Source organism: Labeo rohita, chromosome 17 (assembly GCF_022985175.1).
Source record: "Labeo rohita strain BAU-BD-2019 chromosome 17, IGBB_LRoh.1.0, whole genome shotgun sequence".
NCBI lineage: Eukaryota > Metazoa > Chordata > Actinopteri > Cypriniformes > Cyprinidae > Labeo > Labeo rohita.
In genome coordinates, this window is record NC_066885.1 from 25,629,675 (window position 1) to 25,651,492 (window position 21,818).

At 37.0% G+C, this 21,818-nt stretch overlaps 1 protein-coding gene across 1 annotated transcript in view; it reads right to left on the reverse strand.

Annotated features, from left to right (window-relative positions):
• The window catches only part of crim1 (cysteine rich transmembrane BMP regulator 1 (chordin-like)), a 157,682-nt gene extending 148,123 nt beyond the window's left edge, over positions 1-9,559 (reverse strand). Inside the window, exon 1 of the mRNA XM_051133096.1 lies at positions 8,446-9,559. Coding sequence (XP_050989053.1) covers positions 8,446-8,758 — 313 coding nt within the window. The 5' untranslated portion in view covers positions 8,759-9,559. The remainder of the gene's footprint in view (positions 1-8,445) is intronic.
• Positions 9,560-21,818: the final 12,259 nt, after the last annotated feature.

A 21,818-nucleotide genomic window follows, 5' to 3' on the forward strand; every position in this document is an offset into this window, starting at 1 on the left:
TCAGTTGTTCTCAGTGTGAAAAGACAGATCTCAAAATCATACAGTCATTGTTGGAAAGGGTTCAAATACACAAAAATGCTGAAAAACCAAAGAATTTGTGGGACCTGAAGGATTTTTCTAAAGAACAGCAGCCAGTTTAACTGTTCAGGACAAACAAGGGACTCACAAACAAATAGGTAACAACACAGTATTAAGAATCAAACGTATGTAAACTTTTAAACGGTTATTTTTATTAATCTATTATTTTCTCTCGTGGACATGTAAACGACTTTTACGTGAAATATCTTATTCAGGTCGAATGAACTCAACTGTACGCCACAAGACAAAAGTCTTTCATTTCACTGGAAGGAGTTATAATATTTTGATTAAATTACGAGCTCAAAAAAATGAAACATTAAGATACCAGACAGGGTGAATTTCCACTTCATGCCGACTTTAAAATGTTTTCACACTCTCTATTCGAAGCATGCCACAGATTATTGTAGTCAGAGATGTGAGCTATAACAATAACAGTTTTAGAAAGTGTGACTGCTCTTATTACATTCTCTTAGGAATTTCATTCAACTCAGTATTTGTGTTACAACCTTGTACTGAGCGAAAACACCATCATATTACCTAATATAGGTTGTCTGGTAGGCGAAGAGATGGCTAAAACAACCTCACAAAACAGCTTGTGAAATCACAAAAACTGGAGGGATAAAATGAACCCACATTCAACACAGTGGTTCTTCATAAACAAACACAGTGAAAAGTGTTGTTTTGCTGATATCAAGGCATGATATCAAATCGCTGCCCGTCCTCTGCTAGCTGATACATGGCCTTCCTGCTGTACTTTGCAGTGGCACCTGGTTGTTATCAAGGCAGGAGTCCTTCCTGAAGCAAGAGATGCTTGCTAATTTGCAACCAAACCAATTAATTACTCTGTCGGAAAAGACATTTTTAACACCCAAGTCGTTAAATGCTACTCGGCGGCTGATAAGAGAAACTGAAGACAGGAAGACAAATAGGCTCATAATAAATCAGAAAAGCTATTAATACTCCAAATCTGGCAATAAAGTCAACGTGATAACAGAATTAAGCTTATATGCTTATATTTCATGCATATTCCTAGTGTTATGATTTGGTTGAAATAGTTATTTAGGTTTAGATCTGACTCTATTCGGGTATGTAAAACCTACTTTCACAATCTAATCAATTTCCGCTCTTTTTTCCTCATTAAATATCCCGATGCTCTCAGAAATATGTTAAATTATAGAAGTAAATGGGCTGCAAAGTTGACTCCAGAGTTGACTTCAGCAAAAAAGGACTTTTTTGGCTAAAGTGACTACAGTCTGTGTCCTCTGTTCATTGTTCAAACACGGACCCCCTTTTGACACCAACTCTCCAGCCTCTGAATTATAACCCCGAAAAGTCCCAACAGCCCCTACGCAGCACCCCCTGAGGACACTTAGTACTCTCAGGAGCAGAAGAGAGACTTCAGGGAAGTGCGTGACAGGGAGGCTGCCGAGAGGGGGTACACATTTCCGCTTGTCTTCACTGACTACACCAGACAACCGGGTTTCTCTCAACAAATTTCAGCCTGCCTGCACTGTCCCTTTTTGTGAAAAGAAGAAAAACATAGGCAAAGACATGCACTTTGGCTGCCAGCGATGCTCTGCTTCGAAGAAATATTTCACCCCCAAAATCTGTCACCCTTACCGTTTTATTCCAATTTTGTATTACTGTTCTGGTGCATTTACATTTTTAATTTAAAATTACCTTAAAAGACCTTGTTTTAAATAGTGCAAGCTAGAAAAGGGATTTAAGAAAGGTGAAAGCACAGACAATTTTTCTTCCACCCCAATTTTTTTCCCCCATGCAATTACAAAGAATGGGAACTAGAGCTTCAAAATGGTCACCTGATCCAGATCTTGAGTTAGTTCGGATCACTGACTTAACGATCCGTCAGTTAATGGCTCACTGGAGAGGAAGAATATCAATAAATAATGACTTTAATTTCAGTCTGTTTTTCAGAAGACTTGGTGTACAACACACATTTTATGTGAAACATGACATATTTACAGTGCTTTCACATCATTTTTGAAGCTTGGAGGCTCCAATAATTGCAAAAACAACTGGTTCATTCTTCAAAATATCTCATTTTGGGTTCATCAAAAAAAGCTTCTAGGGTCCTATGAAAACTGTTTTTATTTTTTCCAAATTACATTTTTTTTTTCCATTTTAACTGTTTTGGATTCTGTTTTAATGGTTGGCTAAATAAATAAATAATCAAAAAGCATGTGTAATTAACCAAACACATGAAACTTACACAAATTTAACAACAATGTATTAAAGGTTTAACAAAAATTACATTTTTAAGTCCCTGTTTTATTTTTTTATTATTATTTATTATTATTTTATTTATTTTCTCAGAAATACTGTGTGTACTGCTGTGTATTCCTACATTTTCTGGTAAATAAAATCTGGTAAATAATTTTTCTGGTAAATTATATTTTAAAAATAATTTTTTAATAACAATTTTATTAGTAGTAGTAATACTATCATCTACTATCATTACATTAAGTAATATATTAGCTGCTGTGAAGACCTGTAAGTTTGTATATGATATGATGATGGTTTTAAAACAAACGATAAAATGCCCATGAAGTGACTCTTAGAGCAGTTCTAGAAATTATGTTTATGTTCATGTACTCATATATTGAAGCGGCAGAGGCTGAAAACACCACGAGTGTCGTGCGGACTTCACTATGTGTGTAGTAGACGGAACCACGTGCCTGCGCCATTCATTCACACAGAGATGTGCAGAACATGCAGGATTCGTATTTAAATTCATGACATTCCGTGTTATACAGTAAGTTCCATTTTTTATGACTGGATTCCGCATCACGGAAATCATAGAGCCATAGACTTTGGACTTTTGGCTTAGGTTTGGAACAACATGAACCACCCAGAAGACCCTAGCAACTTAATAGCAACACCCTGAATCCTAGCATAAATAATATGACCTTTGAACGTCTACGAATTCTGAGTGCACCTGTTAGCAGTGTTGGAGGAAGTTACTTTTAACAGCAGTGCATTACAATATTACATTACACTATAAAAAAAAAAGTAACCAATTGCATTTCTTGTAATGCGTTACCCCCAACTCTGCCTGGTACTGAGGAAAAAAGAAACTATACTTAATAAAATGAGTGCAACTGCTCCTACTTTTTTTAAACTTGGACCTTCTTAGTTTACTTGCATCATGAATTGCATTACGTTTCCCCAATCATTGCATAACCTTTATTTAGATGGGTCATTTAGCGTTTTTGGCAGAGGAATGCCTTAGACAAAAAGCACTCCATCTGACAGTGATTACGGCCAATGTGGAGCTGCTTTGTTAGCAGACAGAGTCCAGGGTTTGTATGGATGACATTAATAAGGGCAGGCACGCTTCATTCTCCAGGTGTTCTCTGCAAACAGATTGTGTATAATCACGTTCCATTGTTCCCAGCCATTTAAATGATAAAGACCACTGCTTTTCTCATAGTTGAGAAGATTATGATTTGAGCCCGGTGCTGTATTAACAGTAATGTGGTGCAGTCAGTTGGGGATACGAACTGTCAAGCTCAGGGCTCCAATTCCAGATGGGTGGACAAGGTGAAGCTTTAGTAAACATACTGCCGTGTAAATGGTCAGCGCGAGTATGCCAAAAATCTCAACCATGCATGTTGTCATGGAGAAACATGTCAGCTGCACAAATTAATAAATTATTTTCTTACAGCACAACAGGAGAACTAGAGCAATGTAAATGTATTTTTAGATGTTTAAAAAAAAAAAAAAAATCTAAGAGTAAATATGTGTTGCTTTCTAAAGCACAAGGTTATATAGAAATTCTACAAATTTTTAAACACATTTTAAATTAACATATTATAGCGTACAATATGAAAGATGGATAAACATTTCTAATTAAAACTGCAATAAAATCTAAATGAGTAAAAAAAATATGTGTTAATAATAGGGCTGGCAAACGATTAATCATAATTAATCATAATTTTTTGCATGCAAAATAAAAGTTTTAGTTTGCCTAATATATGTGTGTGCCCTGTGTGTAATTATTATGTATATATAAATACACACAAATTAATATATATATATATTTATTTAAGAGAAATATGATGTTTATCTACAAAAAAAAAAATATTTATATATAACAAATTATATAAACATTTAAATAAATACATATACTTGCATGAATGTGCTTGTATTTGTATATACATAATAATTACACACAGTACACACACATATTAGGCAAACTGAAACTTTTATTTTGCATGCGATTAATTGCATTAATTGATTAATCGTTTGCCAGCCCTAGTTAATAATAATAAATATTTTCCTTGTACAAAGTTTTGTCTGTGATCTGAAATGACAAGCATTTCAAATGTCATGCTTTTTTCAAGAAAAAACTAATTCACTATTTTTTTTTTTTTTTTTTTTTTTTTTTTTTTTTTGCTGAACATGAAAGAATGCATTTTGAAAACCAATTGTGTACCAAAGAAATTATTTTGCAATAGAAAGAAAGCCGTACAGGTGATATGAGGGTGAGTAAATGTTGACAGTATTTCCCTTTTTTCACTATCGTTTTAAGAGTTTATCAGATATTCAATATCAGTGGGCAGCATTGAATAAATTAAAAAAAGAGAAAAGTGGTGTCGATATACTGAGCATGCAAAGTCTATAAATTTCCAGGTGCCTCAAGTTCTTTTCTGGCTCCATACTAGATCTTCCACTGACCGGCTTCATAAAAATAGAGCAATCTGTGCTTTACAAGGCATTTTTTTCTGACACTAGTAAAATCTGTTATAATCATCATAAAACGTATTAATGTCAGCAAAACCTATAAAGCAGTTCTACAAGAAAACCACAGTAAAGCAAAAACAATCAACATGTTTCATAGATTTGAAACATTTGCATTTTGTTATGTCTCTTGAAAAATGGTTAAATACTATGTAACCGTAGATGTAAAACACTAGGACTGCATCTGAACTGATGAAATAGTTGCAGTTTGAGCTGTGTGTAAAGGTCTTTTCTTGTTAAGACGAGGCCTAAAGTAACTCCCAAGTACAGCTGGCTTCACACAGGGACCCCTGACTGCTTTCTCTGAATAGAGAAGCGAGACATCATACATCACTTCCCAGGGAAAGCTCACCTGGAAGGTCCTGACACTAAACCCCCTGGGTGTTTCATGTGATGTGCTTGGTAAGCCCATCTCCAGAGAAGCCCGCAGGGCATTTCAAGACCATCATCTCAAATGTATGTGTTCACTGTAAACAGCCTGTCCAAAGTAATCTCATGCTTTGGAATGCACAGGAATTTATGGACTTGGACGTGAAGCGCACGGTCAATCCGAACAGAAAAATGCTTTTGTTGTTTTCTCCTCCACCCCTGTGGATTGCGGTGCTCAATATGAAGCAACCGTTTAAGTAAAAATGAAAATTCTGTCATTATTTACTCACCCTCTGTGTCGCACCTAACCTGTATGTATTTATTTCTTCCGTGAAACACAAAAGCGATTTTTTTTAAAAAAGTAGCCTACATAACAACTTCAGTTTTTGTCTGTTCATCTTCAGAAAACCGATATGAGCCCTCCAGCCCCAGCTGTCAGTCACTTCCATGTTATCGAAAACACAGCCAGGATAATCTTCAGAAATTCACCTTTAGTGTTGTACTGAAGAAAGCAAGCAAGCCGTACAGGTTGGAAAACGACATGAGGGTGAATAAATGATGACAGAATTTTCATTTTTGGATGAACTTTTCCTTTAAAGGCCAGTACAAATCTTTGATGTCGCGTAACACGCAGAACTTCGAGATATTCATAATTCATGATGACTCACGGCAGGCACAGTCTACAGCAGATGTACTTTAGAGACTAATTCGCTGTTAAGACCCTCTGAGGTCTCAGTTTGTTAGGAGGTGAGGGTGGAGGTTAGCAGGACACGGCCTGTACTGGCATTCGGCGCGCTCTCTCATCTGACTCATTTATCTGACAGCCGTAGCTGTGGCACTCAATGCCGCAGTGTTTTCTTGGCTGAATTACAGCAGATGTCACCCCGGCAGTTACATGTCAAACGGTCGAGACGCCTTCAATTTTCATAGCCAGCCATGCTGAAACCTGACCCGTGACATTGCAATGCATGTCCTCTGACCAAGTCGGCGTTCAAACTTGGACTGGGCCTAACAAGCGACGAGACTCGAAAAGTAGACATCGTGCAAGCATGCAGTAAATGTTACAGTCTGTTTGGAATCTGTCTAAATAGCAAATATGACAGTTTTGATCATAGCTGTGCCAGTTTTAGATCTCCAGGGTTATTTTCTGGAGACAACACCACATTCTGATAGCTGCTTCATTAGTTTACAAAGTCTGCAAAGTTTCAGTAAAGATTTATGGCTTTGTTTCTTTTTTTCAGCAGCAGAACTTAAAGGGTGACAGGCTGATAAACTGGTTGATATTTGACAGCATTGTGAATAATCAAAAATTAGTATTCTGAGTAACTATTGAGTAGAATACCTGTTTTTACATTTGTAAATCGTGGGTTTACGTTCTTATTAGCGTATTTATAAGGTGAATAACATTGATTGGACAAAAACAGGATCGCGTAAATCGTCTCTGGCTATTCTAACTCTCCAAAAACTATTATTTAAACAAAATAATATTTTCTTCGCTTCAGTTTCCGCGTTTTCCAATTCATTTACCTCAGACGCAGAAACTAAACCGTGAGTCAAAGTTTGTTTGACAGTACAGAGCTCATGAATATTTAATCAGGTAGGCAGTGACGCTAAACCACGCGCTTCTGTAAACACGCACTTGAGAAGGGCTTCGTAACCCAGGATTTAAAAACACCTTTTCAAACTGAAATGTACTAAGCCAGGATTAAAAGAATGTTAACTACAGAAAACTCCCACAGAGAAGACCCTGAGCTTGACAGCACAATTAACTGAATCAAGGTGAGGTGAGTAAAACGCATTCTGAGAAGCAAAGGTATTAGAAGCGCACGTCCCTCGACGGTCCGATGTCAAATATACTGGCTGAGGCGCAAGTGAAGTCGCATAGCAGACATTCCGATGAAAAACCAACAAGCCTCGGCGGAAAGAGCGAGGCTGGCACCACGTCCAAAAACAGCACGGAATCCGTTAGCCATACCCCAAAGAAACGGAAAACCGACATGCTGCAAACACATTAACCAGCTTGCCTCTCTTTCACTCCACTCCAAACGACCGTCATGTATGCAGAAATGTGTTACCATGTACTAGACAGGACCAGCACTGACATTCAGCCTCATGCTGTTAACTATCCTCTCCATAATAGCTTTACAATCACATTACGATATCTAATGAGAGCTGATAATGGTTCATTTCTACTCAAATTAGCTGTAATCATGACTCATAATGTTCAGGAGTTTTTTCTTTTCTCGAAGCTAAGCTACCGTACTGTTAACCAGGTTAACATCTTCATGAACAACTCATTGTATCGCTGATTTAGCATACTTTACACTATTATGTTTTCCTTTCCATACGCACGGATACTGTGGCAAGCCGTTTTAACATTTATTTATTTTTTTAAAAGGTAACAAAGCTTTTAAAAGGTAATTTTGTTACCAGTAGCCCTACCTTTTAACAGTGACAAATAAACCTTTTTCAGTTTCACTAGCATGAAAGATATACTATAGCACAAGGAGTAAGGTAATGTTTTTGGTTTGAATTATCTATTATATAGGGATGTGTGGTTCAGATATTGACTTACCCAGTATCTAGTATGTATTCCACTGTCGCTGGTTATCAACGTTTTATTACTAGATGTTATTAGTAACTGTTAATTATAATTGGAATGCACAGATGGAATTACAAAGCAATGTTACTATTAAGAATTTCAACTAGTTGGATGCTACTAATCAGTACCTGGGATATATTCTGGTGTCACACAAACAGGTACTAGTTTTTAATAAATAAGACCTAGTAAAGCTTGAATCTACAATAACAGATTCTACTACTACTACAACTACTAACAAACACCACTGGGAATAGAAGTGGACAGTTCATATCTGAAACAGATTTCTAGAATTCAAAAACAAATATTTACAATATGTTAGTAGTAACAATACTACGATTAGCACTAATATGAAATTATTACTAGGTCTTGAATTTAGTTGACTAAATGCTATTTGAATACATTTTCTTCGATCTAATTAAAATAAGTAGAAAACAAACGGATTAGTTGGTTTTATGAAATAAAGTGTTAAAATGGCTTGCCAAAACACATCCGCTTTGGTTTAGTTTCCCCAATAAATACAGACGGAGGCAGAAGTGATGTGATTTATTTAATTCCTTTCACCATCATGAGACGCGATTAAAGCAATGGACACGGATGACAACTTTTCAGAGAGTAAATGAAATGTGTATACAGACCTTCACAAACTCCAACCTCGTACTGCGTGATGGAGCCGCCGTTTAACGGGGGTCTGATCACGCACCGGAGTCCGCGGTCGCAGGTCCCGTACAGACCGTAAACGCCGCCGCAGCTCTCGTTCTTCTGCTTGGCACAAACCGAGCAGCAGCCGCAGATCCCCAAGACCACGGAGCCCGTACATTGCTTGGGCTCCTCGCATTTGGACTTATCACAGGGCAAACAAATGAGCGCCCGACTGTTCTTCGCGATCAACAGCACAAGTTGGAGAATCAGCATGCATTTCATAAGAAGATACATCCTGGAGGAGGCCATGAAGGAAAAGTGAAAAATACAGATATCCAACCCACCCCCTGTCCCCCAAAACTACACGATGAGGAACGGATCCTCCAGCCAAACCAACAAATAACAGAAGAAAACAGCGACTCAGGACGAGCCCGAGAAATGTTCCGTTCGGAAAAGACGCGTTTTCTTGTCGAGCAGAATAATACGGCGTTCCCGGCGTCAAACTTTTGTTGAAGAAAGCCACCAAAAAGGCATCCCCTTCAAGCGAACGACACCAGAAGAACTATCCCACGCTGTACAACCAGTGCATGGCTTATGCGTCACGATTTCTGCACTGTTCCGTCCAGTTTGTTTTCGCGTAGGAAAACTTTCCTCACGCGTCTCTTCCTTGGAGTCCTTCGTATGCAAGCCTGTCCTGCGCCTATAAAGCCAACGCGCGATGTCTTTTCAGTAGTTCCCTGTCGAAGGAAACGCGGTCCTGTTGTTTTTTTGTTGCCAGCAGAGATTCATTCAGCTGTGTGAATAAATGTTTCCAGCTATCGCGTCCGTCTCATGTCTACCGCTTGCGCTCGCTGCTGAGCGTTCAGCTCAGTCCCTCACCGTGACCTCATAACGGAACCACTCCCATCTCGCATTACTTTGCTCCATTGGAGAGTTCGTTCGTTCGTTCCAGATATGAGACACAGGAAATGCTGGTAACACGACACGCTCAAATGCAGGAGTCTGTGATATAGTTCCCGCTGGTGAAGGTGCACGTGAGGAATGTGGGGCCCGCATAACTTTGAAAGAATCTCCAGTTTGTGTGGCTGCGCACCTACAGCACGATTTTGTAAAAAGGATTGTTATGTCTTGCTTTGCCCATATATTGTGTCCTAACATCCAAACAATGTTTTATTTAAATAGTAGGAGTGTTTACACACCGTATCACTGAGAGGGCCATGATAAAACAAATCTTCTCAAAATGTGAAATTCAGTGTAAACATAAATATTGTGTTTTGTCATAAAATATTATCAGAGATCATAATCTGGAGTCTAGGTTTAAACAATGGTCTCATTGTGAGTCCTGGACAAACCCATTGCTACAATTTCTTCTCAGAAAAAAATATGCAATAATACTGGGGCAGTACCCTCAAAGGGACACATTTGTACCTTTTTTATCCCTAAAGGGTTCATAATAGTACCATGGGAGTACATAGTACTACCTTAAGGATATATTACTACTCTACTAATATGCACCTTTAGGCGTAAAGAAGGTGCAAAGGTGTCCCTTTGAGAGTACAGGCTGTTGTACCTGTAATAGTACAAGTTTTGCACGTTTTTGACAGTGTACATGTGAAGTGGCCAGTGAACTCACTGATCTCTCCGCACTGACTCATTTAACACTGGGAAACTGAATGTACTGTAAGTGTCCAAAAACCTGCATGTTTACACCAGAAACAAGCATTAACAATATTATGTAATTTTTATGCATGGTTAAGTAAACATTTAAAGTCAACACAAAATACCCTTAGGGTAGAGTGGGGGTAACCAAAGGACTGTGTACATTCTTCTGTGAAACAAAAGTTAAATGTGTTCAGAAAAGTTATCATAGTTTTACGGACAATGGCATATATTATAAACAAAGTATGAAAAATGTCCAGAGTTTTCATGTTATTAGATTTTTAACAACAATTAAATTTGTACCAAGGGGGCATTTTACCCCAACTCTGCGGCAAAATGCCCCCATGGGTGGGGTAAAATGCTCCCCAGTCTGACAAAGCAATTTGCTTTAAACATTTAAGGCAAAATCAGAGTACAGTTTTAGCTTAAAAAGAATATAATCAGTAATTGTGAATTACAAAATTATAATAGCCTATTTGAAACATTTTGTTAGCTGATGCTAACTGGCTAGCTAACTAGCTACCTGATGCTAACTTGAGGTAATTTTTAAATGTAAAATCCAAATAATTGTATTCAGCCAACTAGTTAGAATCCATTTAATGGAAAAACAAAGGATTTGATGTTTAGAACAGAATAACTACAGTAATTGCCAATTGCCCATTGCCCCCTGTGGGCGTTTTACCCCACTGACTATGTTTGAGAGAAAAAATATATCATTCTGAAAATGTAATGATATTTTTGAATAACACATACTCCCTATCTACAGGCCCTACAGTTCTCATATCACATATAACTGTTCTACAAAACAACAAGCTTTAAAACACCTTTTTTCTTACTGCTGAAAATTAGATAATTTACTGTTTTCTCTCAGGTACATCACCAGTGTAAACTTCATGGTGAAAACTTCTACATCACTTTTGTCAACGTAGTCCATAGGTATAATAGAAATTTATCTTGATTTCATCTTGTGGTTATTGTAAGAAAAAACAGTAGGGGGGTGTTTACCCCATGGGACGTTCCTCCCCACTCTACCCTATTGTGAACGATCCATGAGTAAATAATATTCTGAATATACCAACGCGAAATACGTACCAATACGTGCATATCACTGCAGTTTCCAACAGAAATGTCCATTGAGTGGCGCTAAAAGAGTGTTGGTATTTTTTCCCCCAGAACAGTAAAAGTATATCCACCTTTTTCCTGACTAACCGATGAGCGGTGCCATTAACGATTCTAACTTCCAATTGGGTGCTATCTTGTTCTGTTCTCCATAGAAATCCATGTTAAAACGGGTTAAAAAGATTGACTGAATTAAAAACGTTTTCAGTGTAACAATAAAACTTAATATAAAAATGTGCGCAGGTTTACCGTTATATGTGACCCTGGACCAAAAAAACAGTCTTAAGTAGCAGGGTATATTTGTGGCAATAGCCAAAAATAACTTGTATGGGTCAAAATTATCGATTTTTCTTTTATGCCAAAAATCATTAGGTTATAAGCTAAAGATCATGTTCCATTAAGATATTTTGTAAATTTCCCCGTAAATATATCAAAACTGAATTTCTAATTAGTAATATGCATTGCTTAGAATTTGATTTGGACAACTTTAAAGGTGATTTTCTCAGTATTTGGATTTTATTGCACCCTCATATTCCAGATTTTTAAAGGGGTCATCAGATGCCCATTTTCCACAAGTTGATATAATACTTAAGGGTCTTAATATAAAGTCTATAACTTGCTAACTAGCACGTTATTAGGAAAGGTGATTGCAGAAATTCATAAAAAACCTCATACTCACTTCTGCTGTAGGTGAAGCTGGATCACGAATGATTTGCGTGAACATAGACACATTTATGTAGATCGGGAGGTGCATTCCCTTCACAAACAAATGTAATCCACTGCATCTTCAGCGGCTCAGATGTTGGGAGTAAATGATGACCACTATGTTCATTATTACATTCAGCAACACAACACCTCAATCACTCAATCTGAGATATTCTTGTCTAATTTACATCCCTGCTCTGGCATCGAAACAACAGAGTTTGGACTGTTACAGTTGATGTAAGGCAGGTCTGAGTTAAGACGCTCATGTCAATCAATCATCGTGGGAGTGGCCTCTGTCGCTGTGACGCCACACAGTGAACTTTGCATCCGATAACCCCTTTAAAATAATTGTATCTCGGCCAAATATTGTTCTATCTTAACAAACCATACATCAATGGAAAGCTTATTTATTCAGATGATGTATAAATCTCAGTTTCACAAAATTGACCCTTTTGACTGGTTTTGTGGTCCAGGGTCACATATTATCGGCTCAGAAAATATATTAACTTGACCAGTAATGTAAAGCACTGTTCAAGTCCGGCTGAAAAAGGTTGATACACGACAGTTCTAACTTGAAATGTCAGTTGAGTGGCGCTATAACTCTAATGCTCTGTGACGTTTTAAAATAACATACCATCTGCACTAAACCTACCGGATAGTATGAACAAAAGCAAATGTGATGGTAAAAAAATGCAATAGCAAGCATGACGTTTTTGCTTGTTTTTCAGTCTTTCAGCTCTTTCATTGCGAGTCATGTTTACCACAGGATTCATACCCAAGGTTTCTGCACCCTAAGTCCAATTCTGTGCCGACTGCTACTGAGCAAACTTGTTACATCCGGTGATGTGTCCATTTTTGACCCCCTGCCAAATTATTACCCCCTCTCTTTGAAATCGCTTTACGGTCTCTACTCAGATAGCACACGTACGTCTACAAGATGTCTGTTAAAGATCACTTGATCTGGAAAGCATCTGCTGTGTACAAACATCTGTAAGATGTCAGTTTTACATACATTCTAAATCATAAACATCTTAAAGACTTCTAATAGACGTCTATTTGACATCCGATAGGAAACGTCCTATAGACATATTGCAGATGGGCAAACACTCTAAAAAATACGTCTTTTAGAAGTAAATGCAGATGTCAAATAGACGTCTCTGTGATTTATGCGTGCTATTAGGGTATGTTCAAATGTTTTACCGCCTCTAATCATTTCTGTTGGAAACTGCAGTAATATGTAATTACTGGTAAGTATTTTGTGTCTTGCGAAAAGGTTCCCAGAGCTACGTGTTCGTCATGAGATTACAGGTAGGTTTTATATACAGCCTCAAACAGAAATTCCAATCCTCTTTTCTTTTATGATGTCCAAATGAAATGGCTTCTCGAACAAGAAAAAATCTAGGGTGGGACTTGATTTTGTCCATTGGGAACGTATTGGATCAACTGCTGATCTCATTTGAGTGACAGGTTGCTGGAGGCGATGGATTATCGCCCGGTGTACACAACATCAGAGAAGATATGTTGTTACGAGGGGGAGAGGACATTAATGCTTTTGATTAAAGATTATGAGTGCTTATGAATTATTTAGAAATAATGATGTGCACTGATAAATCATTTATAATAACGCTTCACTGTTGCATAAAAAAAGCAAAAAATGTACATTTTGATTCAGTGGTGACTTAAAATCACAACTGCACAACTGAGCAGTTATCTGCAGCGTGCTTTATCTTACATTCGACGCCTCACACTGAAGCTTTTCTCTGCAGAGTTATATCAGTGCTATCAGATGTCATAATCCTGTAGATGATGAGTGATATATGTGGTAAAAGCCAAGAACAGGGCCTCTCTTCTTGCCTTGAGAAACCATTTGTACAGCAATCTCTGAAGAAATCAGATATCTTTGGATTATATTTGCTGTTCTTTCATCTCCTCTCTTTTTACCGCAACAGTGTCCTGGCTTTGGGCGGTAGCCAATTAGCAATAGCCTCTGTACAAGTTCGCTATGAATATCATTGCCAAGCAAAAGATCAGAGGCTGGAGTTGGCGTCTGGATATAGTTTTAGGCTGTTTGGTTGCTGCTAAATGGATATGATTGCAGACACATTGCCTGTGTTAATTCTATTCTCTATGCAGGACATGCTGATCCCCAAAGGGGCTGGAACGTAAGACATGAAGCTGTTTTGATGTGGAGATGCTGTTTTTAATCGATCGATAAGCCACACTCTTGGCCATCTTCAAATTCTATTTCTTTTCTTTCCTTCCTCTTTTCACATCAAATTTGAACTTGTCTGAGGGATTTAAGATTTTTTTTCTCTTCTCACTGGTGTTAGATATTTCAGAGAGTTTTTGAATACAGCAAAACCCAATAGGAGTATATATATATAAAACAGCAAAAACATACAGTTTGTTCACGTGTGGGCCTATGCTTTGACGTTATTTCCCAAAAGGCACTAAAACTGGTGGCAGTTCATGGAGCCAGTGGACACAGAACTGTACGAGTGTATATAATGTGAGAAATCTTATAAAAATTTCCCTTTAAACCAGTCCACTTAAGCCAGACAAATAGATTTTTTTATAGAGCTTCGAATTAATTCCTTTTATAGCTACCTGTGGTATTGTTATTTCTGAAGGTTGTATATTATGTTATGTCAAAGAGAGGCACCCAGGCTCCTTAGAGAGGAAAAATGTTGAGTCTAAATTTAAAACCAGTTTGTTTAGTTTAAGTTTGTTTTGAAATCACTTTTGATTGCAGAATTTGGTATTCTAGTGAGTCTCAGTACAGTTTGAGACACTGTTGCAAAACTTCTTTTCTTTTCTTTAGTGTGAGCTGTATTTTAGCAAGTCTTGGCAGTATTTGAGACATTGTTGCAAAACCTTCTGAAACTACAGAAATTGTTTTGTGTCAAAGAGGGCATCCGGTCTCTTTTCTTTCCTTTTTTTCTTTTCTTTTCTTTTCTTTTCTTTTCTTTTCTTTTCTTTTCTTTTCTTTTCTTTTCTTTGAGTTATATTTTAGCAAGTCTTGGCAGTATTTGAGACATTGTTGCATAACCTTCTGAAACTACAGAAATTGTTTTGTGTCAAAGAGGACATCTGGTCTCTTTTTCTTTTCTTTTCTTTTCTTTTCTTTTCTTTTCTTTTCTTTTCTTTTCTTTTCTTTTCTTTTTTTTCTTTTCTTTGAGTTATATTTTAGCAAGTCTTGGCAGTATTTGAGACATTGTTGCATAACCTTCTGAAACTACAGAAATTGTTTTGTGTCAAAGAGGACATCTGGTCTCTTTTTCTTTTCTTTTCTTTTCTTTTCTTTTCTTTTCTTTTTTTCTTTTCTTTTCTTTTCTTCTTTTCTTTTCTTTGAGTTATATTTTAGCAAGTCTTGGCAGTATTTGAGACATTGTTGCATAACCTTCTGAAACTACAGAAATTGTTTTGTGTCAAAAAGGACATCAGGTTTCTTTTCTTCTCTTTTCTTTTCTTTTTTTTTTTTTTTTTCTTTTCTTTAGTTTGAGTTGTATTTTAGCAAGTCTTGGCAGAATTTGAGACATTGTTGCATGACCTTCTGAAACTACAGAAATTGTTTTGTGTCAAAGAGGACATCCAGTCTCTTTTCTTTTCTTTTCTTTTCTTTTCTTTTCTTTTCTTTTCTTTTCTTTTCTTTTCTTTTCTTTTTTTTTTTTCTGTGGTTTGAGTTGTATTTTAGCAAGTCTTGGCAGTATTTGAGACATTGTTGCATAACCTTCTGAAACTAAGTCTTGGGACATCTGTCTTTTTCCTTTTCCTTTTCTTTTCTTTTCTTTTCTTTTCTTTTCTTTTCTTTTCTTTTCTTTTCTTTTCTTTTCTTTTCTTTTTTGAGACATTGTTGCATAACCTTCTGAAACTACAGAAATTGTTTTGTGTCAAAGAGGACATCTGGTCTCTTTTCTTTTTCTTTTCTTTTTCTTTTCTTTTCTTTTCTTTTCTTTTCTTCTTTTCTTTTCTTTGAGTTATATTTTAGCAAGTCTTGGCAGTATTTGAGACATTGCATAACCTTCTGAAACTACAGAAATTGTTTTGTGTCAAAAAGGACATCAGGTTTCTTTTCTTTTCTTTTCTTTTCTTTTCTTTTCTTTTCTTTTCTTTTCTTTTCTTTTCTGTGGTTTGAGTTGTATTTTAGCAAGTCTTGGCAGTATTTGAGACATTGTTGCATAACCTTCTGAAACTACAGAAATTGTTTTGTGTCAAAGAGGACATCCGGTCTCTTTTCTTTTCTTTTTTTTCTTTTCTTTTCTTTTCTTTTCTTTTCTTTTCTTTTCTTTTCTTTTCTTTTCTTTTCTTTTCTTTTCTTTTCTTTTCTTTTCTTTTCTTTTCTTTTCTTTTCTGAGTTATATTTTATATTTTAGCAAGTCTTGGCAGTATTTGAGACATTGTTGCAAAACCTTCTGAAACTACAGAAATTGTTTTGTGTCAAAAAGGACATCAGGTTTCTTTTCTTCTCTTTTCTTTTCTTTTTTTCTTTCCTTTTCTTTAGTTTGAGTTGTATTTTAGCAAATCTTTCTTTTCTTTTCTTTGAAACTACAGAAATTATGTTTTGTGTCAAAAAGGACATCAGGTTTCTTTTTGTTTCTTCTCTTTTCTTTTCTTTGAGTTGTGTTTAAGCAAGTCTTGGCAGTATTTGAGACATTGTTGCATAACCTTCTGAAACTACAGAAATTGTTTTGTGTCAAAGAGGACATCTGGTCTCTTTTTTTTCTTTTCTTTTCTTTTCTTTTCTTTTCTTCTTTTCTTTTCTTTGAGTTATATTTTAGCAAGTCTTGGCAGTATTTGAGACATTGTTGCATAACCTTCTGAAACTACAGAAATTGTTTTGTGTCAAAGAGGACATCTTTTCTTTTCTTTTTTTCTTTTCTTTTCTTTTTTTCTTTTCTTTTTTTTTCTTTTCTTTGAGTTATATTTTAGCAAGTCTTGGCAGTATTTGAGACTTTTGCATAACCTTCTGAAACTACAGAAATTGTTTTGTGTCAAAAAGGACATCAGGTTTCTTTTCTTCTCTTTTCTTTTCTTTTTTTTCTTTTCTTTTCTTTAGTTTGAGTTGTATTTTAGCAAGTCTTGGCAGTATTTGAGACATTGTTGCAAAACCTTCTGAAACTACAGAAATTGTTTTGTGTCAAAAAGAACATCAGGTTTCTTTTTGTTTCTTTTCTTTTCTTTTTCTTTTTTTTCTTTTCTTTTCTTTGAGTTGTATTTTAGCAAGTCTTGGCAGTATTTGAGACATTGTTGCAAAACCTTCTGAAACTACAGAAATTATGTTTTATGTCAAAGAGAGACATCCAGTCTCATTTAATTTAATTTAATTTTTTGTTTTGTTTTGTTTTGAGTTCATATTGAAATCACTTTTGACTGCGTAATTTGGTATTTTGGCAAGTCTTGGCACTGTTTGAGACATTGTTGCCATTCCTTCTGAAACTACCAAAATTTGTATTTTTCAAAGAGAGCAATCCAGGCTTTTTTTTTTAGGAATTTTTTGTTTTGAATTATTTTTTTAAATCATCATATTTTAAGATTGTTAAGATGTCTTCTGAAACATCCAGGGTCCTTAAAGAGGAAAACAAGATGAGTTCATATTGAAATCTCTTTTGATTGCCGACTTTGGTATCTTCGCAAGTCTCAGGCAGCACAGTTTGACACAGTTTGTTCAGATCCCTTCTGAGTAGACATGAGACATTACTGGAGTCTTTTCTGAAAGAGAGAAATCCGAGAAGCAGGAGATTTCAACAAAAATCCCATTTGCTGTCAATTTAACTTCATTTCTGCCTACAAAACACACTATTACTTTGAACTGTTAGGAGGTTTTTTATTTGTACAGGGTTTCTTAGCACATGATTTTCTTTGGGAAACGACACTGACATTGCGAGGAGGAGTTAACTGGCACGATGCTCCGGGTTGTTTTCATTTGGTTGTGTCTAATTGTTTAATGATGTTAGGTGCTGGCTAATTGAACACCCACTGTTCCAGTACCATTGTTTGTTGTGATAGTTCCTGGGGAAACAGCCACCAGTGTTCCTGCACCCCATTCAATTAGCCCTGATGAGTTGGTCTTATCAGCCATCTCCTTTCAGTCAGAATATGACCCTCAGAAGTCCTCTCTCTCAGAACCGACAACATTATGTATGCCAAGGACGGCGAAGAATGCTTCCCATTCGAAAGGTCCCTCGTGCACTCAGCATAATCTTGGTCATCAGCCCCCTCGTATCGTGTTCAAATGAGGGTAGAATCTCTAGAAACGTCTTGGGAAACAGCTCATATTTAGTCAAACCACCCCAATCCCGTTTAGCAGGCTTTTAACAGCTATAGCCATCAACAGCTCAAACATGTAGGTGGCATTCCCGCTGAGGAACAAGATTAGATTTTACATTAAAACGACTAGGACGCTGTCTTTCGTAACTCAAGACTCGATTCACTTTCCTGCAAAGTAGCGAAGTGTTTACACGTCTAGGCTGTCACGTCAGAATCGAGAACTGAACAAGCAGTGAGCGTCAACCCGCGGCAACACAGACGTCTGTCAACGTCTAACGCAATTAACGACACCTTCCTCAAAACATCACCAACGCACTGGCTCAGCACTCACCAGCCCGCTTTCAATAATCATTAAGTCTTTTCTCTTTCGCCTCTCAGCCTCATTGTGGTTTCCAGGTACTGAATGACGGTTGGCTATTGTACGGCAGACAATGTCCTAGACAGCGATTTTTTTTGTCGCTCGGAGGAAAGTCTGTGGCTGTATTGTGTTATATGTAAATTATAATCTCTATGGCATCTCCTTTGTTGGAGCTGCTGTATTTAACGCAGATGATTTGATATTGTCTCCCAGCGGCGGCACTTGTGAGCCTGTCTCAAATTCATGGAGGTCAGTGGGGGAAGAGAGATGGAGTGCTGGATAAAGCAGTGAAGCGTCTGATGTTTTATGGAGATTTGCAGCCGTGTGTGTGTAATCGGTGGCTGATCCTGCTATTACCATCAGGTCCGTTTCCAAATGTTTAACCGCCTAGTTCTTTCTCGCACAGCTGCCTTGCGAATCATTTGCGCGAAAGCGTGTTTGACGTCCACAAACAATGTTTAGGTTGATTAGACGAGTACTACATTAATTCTATTCTCATTGTCCCTCCCGTGGCCTTTCTGTGCAGCAAGTGTTTACTTTGGCATTTACTTATTCGCTTTTTCTCCTCATGCACCACAACAATGGCTTAGATTAATGGCATATCTTAAATTAAATAACAAAAGCCAAATGCTATCTGCTCAGGATAGGGCAAAATAAGGGATAGAAGAAAAAAAAAAAACTCACAAGAAAACAAATAATTAATGTTGTACAAGGAGTGACGGCTCCAATTCATGAAGCAATTTTATTCCCTGGCCGCTGAGACACGCAAAAGCTGTAAACGCTGGGCCAGGGAGCAGCATGAGGGTGCAGAAGAGCGCTGATGACAGCCAGTAGACTCATTGTGACTGGAGCATTGGCTCTGCAGCCGCTGGGCTAACTGCTCCATTAATCATCCACACAGGCCTGCACATCACCCCCCCCAAATGCACAGCAGGAAAAAGCCTAACATTTATCCCAAAGTGGAAGAAGTACTGGAACCTGCTTACTATAATCTTGGCTAGTTTCTCGATTAAATATTTTCACTTCAGTTGCTCAAAATTACGATAGATAGATAGATAGGTAGATAGATAGATAGATAGATAGATAGATAGAAAATGTACCTGTGAGAACTTTCTCGCGACACACAAAATACGTACCAGTAAGTACATATCACTGCAGTTTCCAACAGAAATGTCCACTGAATGGAGCTAAAAGAGTGTTGTTTTTTTCCCCCAGATTAACGTACATATGGTACATTTTATGTGCCGTTGGTTTCGTACGTGTCATTGCATTTCTGTCCGTTGAGTGGCGCTATAATTCTAATCCTCCATAACGTTTTAAAATAACATACCACTTGTACTACACCTAAACCTACCTGATAGTTTGAACGAAAGCGAATGTGACGTAAAAATGCATTCGCAAGCATGACATTTTAGCTTGTTTTTCGAGCTCTCATCTTTCAGCTTTTTCATCGGGATTCGTATCCAAGGATTCCACATCCTAAGTTAAATTGCGTGCAGGCTAAGCTACCGAGCACGCTTGTTACATCCGGTGTTGTTGTGTCCATTTTCAACCCCCTGCCAAATTATTACCCCCACTCGTTGAAATTGCTACATGATTGCCTAATCCTACTCCCTTCCCCACACCTAGCCCTACCAATACTAAGGGGGTAGTAATCTGGTGAGAGTCAACACCATAAAGTAGGACTGTGCAAATAATTGGATGCGATTATCATGCGCATCTCATCAGTAATGCCAGTTCTGTGATTAGTCGTAAATATCCATCATGTGCTGTCAGATGGAGCAGCATTTACTACACAGAGCCATAGTTTAAAAAGCTACGCAGTATCGGGGTAATTTTTTGGAGGCGATACATGTCCGATGATGAAGACGATATTGCTTAGCTTGTCAGTGAACTACCTCTCTGTGTAGTAAATGCTGCTCCATCTGAGAAATCTGAGATACGCATGATAATAGCATCCGATTATTTGCACAGCCCTACCGGAAAGCGAAACATATGGAGTTGTAAGTGCTCGCTGTTTTAACACCTCTAGTGTTTATTTCTGTTGGAAACTGCAGTGATATGTACTTATTGGTTGCCACAGGTACATTTTCGTTATGAGATCAGGTAGAAACAACCTGATATGGCCACTCAATGACCACTCATTTTTTCCCTAAAGGAATTAGTTGAGGAAGTGATTCAATGACTCACTCAAAAAGACAATGGCATCCAAAATCACATATTCTCTGACTAGGTATTTCTTTAGTAATTAATTAAGTAAGTAAGTAATTAAGTAAGTAATTACTTAAATTATATATAACCCATTTAATGGAAGTGAATGGGACCCTCATAGTTTATATTTTAAACACCACACAAAATGTTGGGTGTAATTACTGTAATTCAATTACTTTTCCTTTGAAAAAGTAGCAATTGCATATTAAACAATATTGGATTTAACATCAAAATGTAACATCTATTGCCAAAATGCATGTAACATTCTCCCTTTAAATACTTTGATCTGTTCAAGAATATTTGATACAATTTCGTATAATTTATTTGAATGGATTGAAAGAGCAGTTTCATGTCTGTCCTAGTAATTACTCGAGTAATTACTAGAGTAATCCAATTACATGAAAATAAAGATGTAATTAGTAGCTTGTAGTGAATTACTTTTTAAAAGTAACTTACCCAACACTAGTGAACACACTGTGAAGCATGACATAAGCATATTGTGAAGTTTGTGCAAGAAGTGATGCAGGAACACATAGCTTCACAATGTGCTGACACTTATGTAAAAGGTGAAAACATTAATGTGCATATGACGGTTGGTCTGAAGCAGTGGTTTATAGTTAAAAAAAGTTTTGCTTTGCTTCACAAAACATTACTTTCTCAGTTGGGGGTTATTTGAGTTACTGTTGTGTTTGTTTTATTTGGTTTTTAAGGCAACTTTGAAGGTCCCATCTGCTTGCATTATATAGATTATATAGGCCGCGTGACCACCAAAGTGTGTTTTCCTGAGTCTAGCTGTTTTTTTTTCACAATAGTTTCAACTCTTAAGTAAGCCTATGGGTGAGACTTCCGGTTCATTAGCCACTATAGGGAAATAACGAGAAGAATAACAACGTGCAGTAAACGGTAAACTACACTACAAACCAGTTTGTTCATAATTAAGATAATACATTAAAATAATATGGTAAGACACACCAATTTTCAATATCAGCAAATAACAGCAAAATTAGCTGTTTTGTACAGCTAAAAATAGCTGGATGTGGATGAGACCAG